The sequence below is a fragment of the Mus caroli genome, chromosome 8 (genome assembly GCF_900094665.2).
Source record: "Mus caroli chromosome 8, CAROLI_EIJ_v1.1, whole genome shotgun sequence".
In the NCBI taxonomy this organism is placed as follows: domain Eukaryota; kingdom Metazoa; phylum Chordata; class Mammalia; order Rodentia; family Muridae; genus Mus; species Mus caroli.
Genome location: NC_034577.1, coordinates 9,699,228 through 9,700,805, shown reverse-complemented (window position 1 = coordinate 9,700,805; position 1,578 = coordinate 9,699,228). Strand labels below are relative to the sequence as shown.

General features: G+C 53.9%; 1 protein-coding gene across 2 annotated transcripts in view; it reads left to right on the top strand.

The window, feature by feature from the left end:
* LOC110300732 (protein ADP-ribosylarginine hydrolase-like protein 1) overlaps positions 1–1,578 on the top strand; it is a 29,617-nt gene that overhangs the window by 6,277 nt on the left and 21,762 nt on the right. For both annotated transcript variants that reach the window (XM_029480984.1, XM_029480985.1), the window contains exons 4-5: positions 45–172; positions 304–436. In XM_029480984.1, coding sequence (XP_029336844.1) covers positions 45–172; positions 304–436 — 261 coding nt within the window. The remainder of the gene's footprint in view (positions 1–44; positions 173–303; positions 437–1,578) is intronic.

Sequence of the window (1,578 nt, the reverse complement as noted above, 5' to 3'; positions counted from 1 at the left end):
CCCCGTGCCCACCGGCAGCCCGCCTGTCCTGTGCTTGCCTCTAGAGTACCAAGAGCACTGGTTTTACTTCGAAGCAAAATGGCAGTTTTATTTGGAGGAAAGAAAAATCAGAGANGACNCAGAAGACAAAGCCACCTTTCCCGACAACTATGACGCAGAGGAGAGAGACAAGGTGAGTCCAGCCCCAGCCCTGGGAACTCCAGGACACAGCGAGAGAGTGAAAGAGAATGTCGGGTGGGCAGCAGCCACAGGGATGGACTGGAATCTTTTCCTGGACTCACAGTGACCCGTGGTTCTCTTCAGACCTACAAGAAGTGGAGCTCAGAAGGCCGAGGGGGGCGGCGCGGTCATGATGCCCCCATGATAGCCTACGATGCCCTTCTTGCTTCGGGGAGCAACTGGACCGAGCTGTGCCAGCGAGCCATGTTTCACGGAGGTAAGGCACCCTCCTTTGGTATGGCTACTTCCAGAAGGTGCTAATCTCTGTACGCTGAAGCACTTCTAGGGATTTAGGGTCCACGGATGTGGGGTTAAGCTACAGACCCAGATTCCAGGCTCATTTCCATTGCTGGACACGCTCTGCAGTCTCTGACTGCAGTACACACTACTGTGGCATGNAGGCCACAGATACAGTTACAGTAACCTACTTTGGTGTGTCCCACATCAAAGTCTCACAGGTGACCACTGTCAGGACAGTGACCAGGCACAGGGACTCTTCTCTTTCCAGCCACCCTCCAGAGTTGGCAGGTTTCTCTCGCCCAGACTATACAGGTTCCTCCCTCCTGCAGTTCTGTGGCCTGTACAAAGCACAGCATTTTATAGCCAGGTTCCTGGGTCTGGATGAAACACTTCTCTTCCTGAGGCCTATTGTCCCTTGGTGGCCCCCACTCCATGGGCTTACCAAGTGCGGGAACAAACGATAAGAACTGTGCAGAAATCCACAAACACTAGGCTCACCGATGTTTGCTGGTACCCGTACTTTAGCTAGGACCACCTGTGTCCACGCCACTGAAGTCAGCCATGAACTTCCGGGTGTAAGGAGGGCAGAAGGAGCTGAGCAGGGGGAGTCACCTCAGAGAGTCCACATAGGCAGGAGCATCTTATACAGACAGAAAGGCAAAAAGACACACATTTGCGTCATCCCCCTCGTCCTTGCAGACAGGGATGGAGTGAGCACAGAGGATCTAGAACATGAGCAGCCATGTTCTGAGGCAAGCTAGGAGATGAGGAGGGCTGGCGGGTACCTGATATGGACAAGGGAGGCAGGATAGACCATGGGTCAGTGCCCTTGTAGCTGCCTCTGACCAGGACAAGTGCATCTTGGTGCAGTTGAGCGTGTGGCTAGAGTCCGAGGCTGGCAGGGGAGTTCTATGTGGGGCCAGANCTTTGTCCCACAAACTATATCGGGTCCTTCAACATTCTTTCCACTCTCCTCAGAGAATTCAACTGGTGTCAGGGCTATCCAGGAAGCACCTTTAGTTATAGAGACAGAAAGGCAGGCCTGGCTTCCTGGGTGTCTGTGGGTGTCTGTGTTCAGGCCTCTCCCAGGACCAGCACCCAGGTCTCTAGGTGTATCTA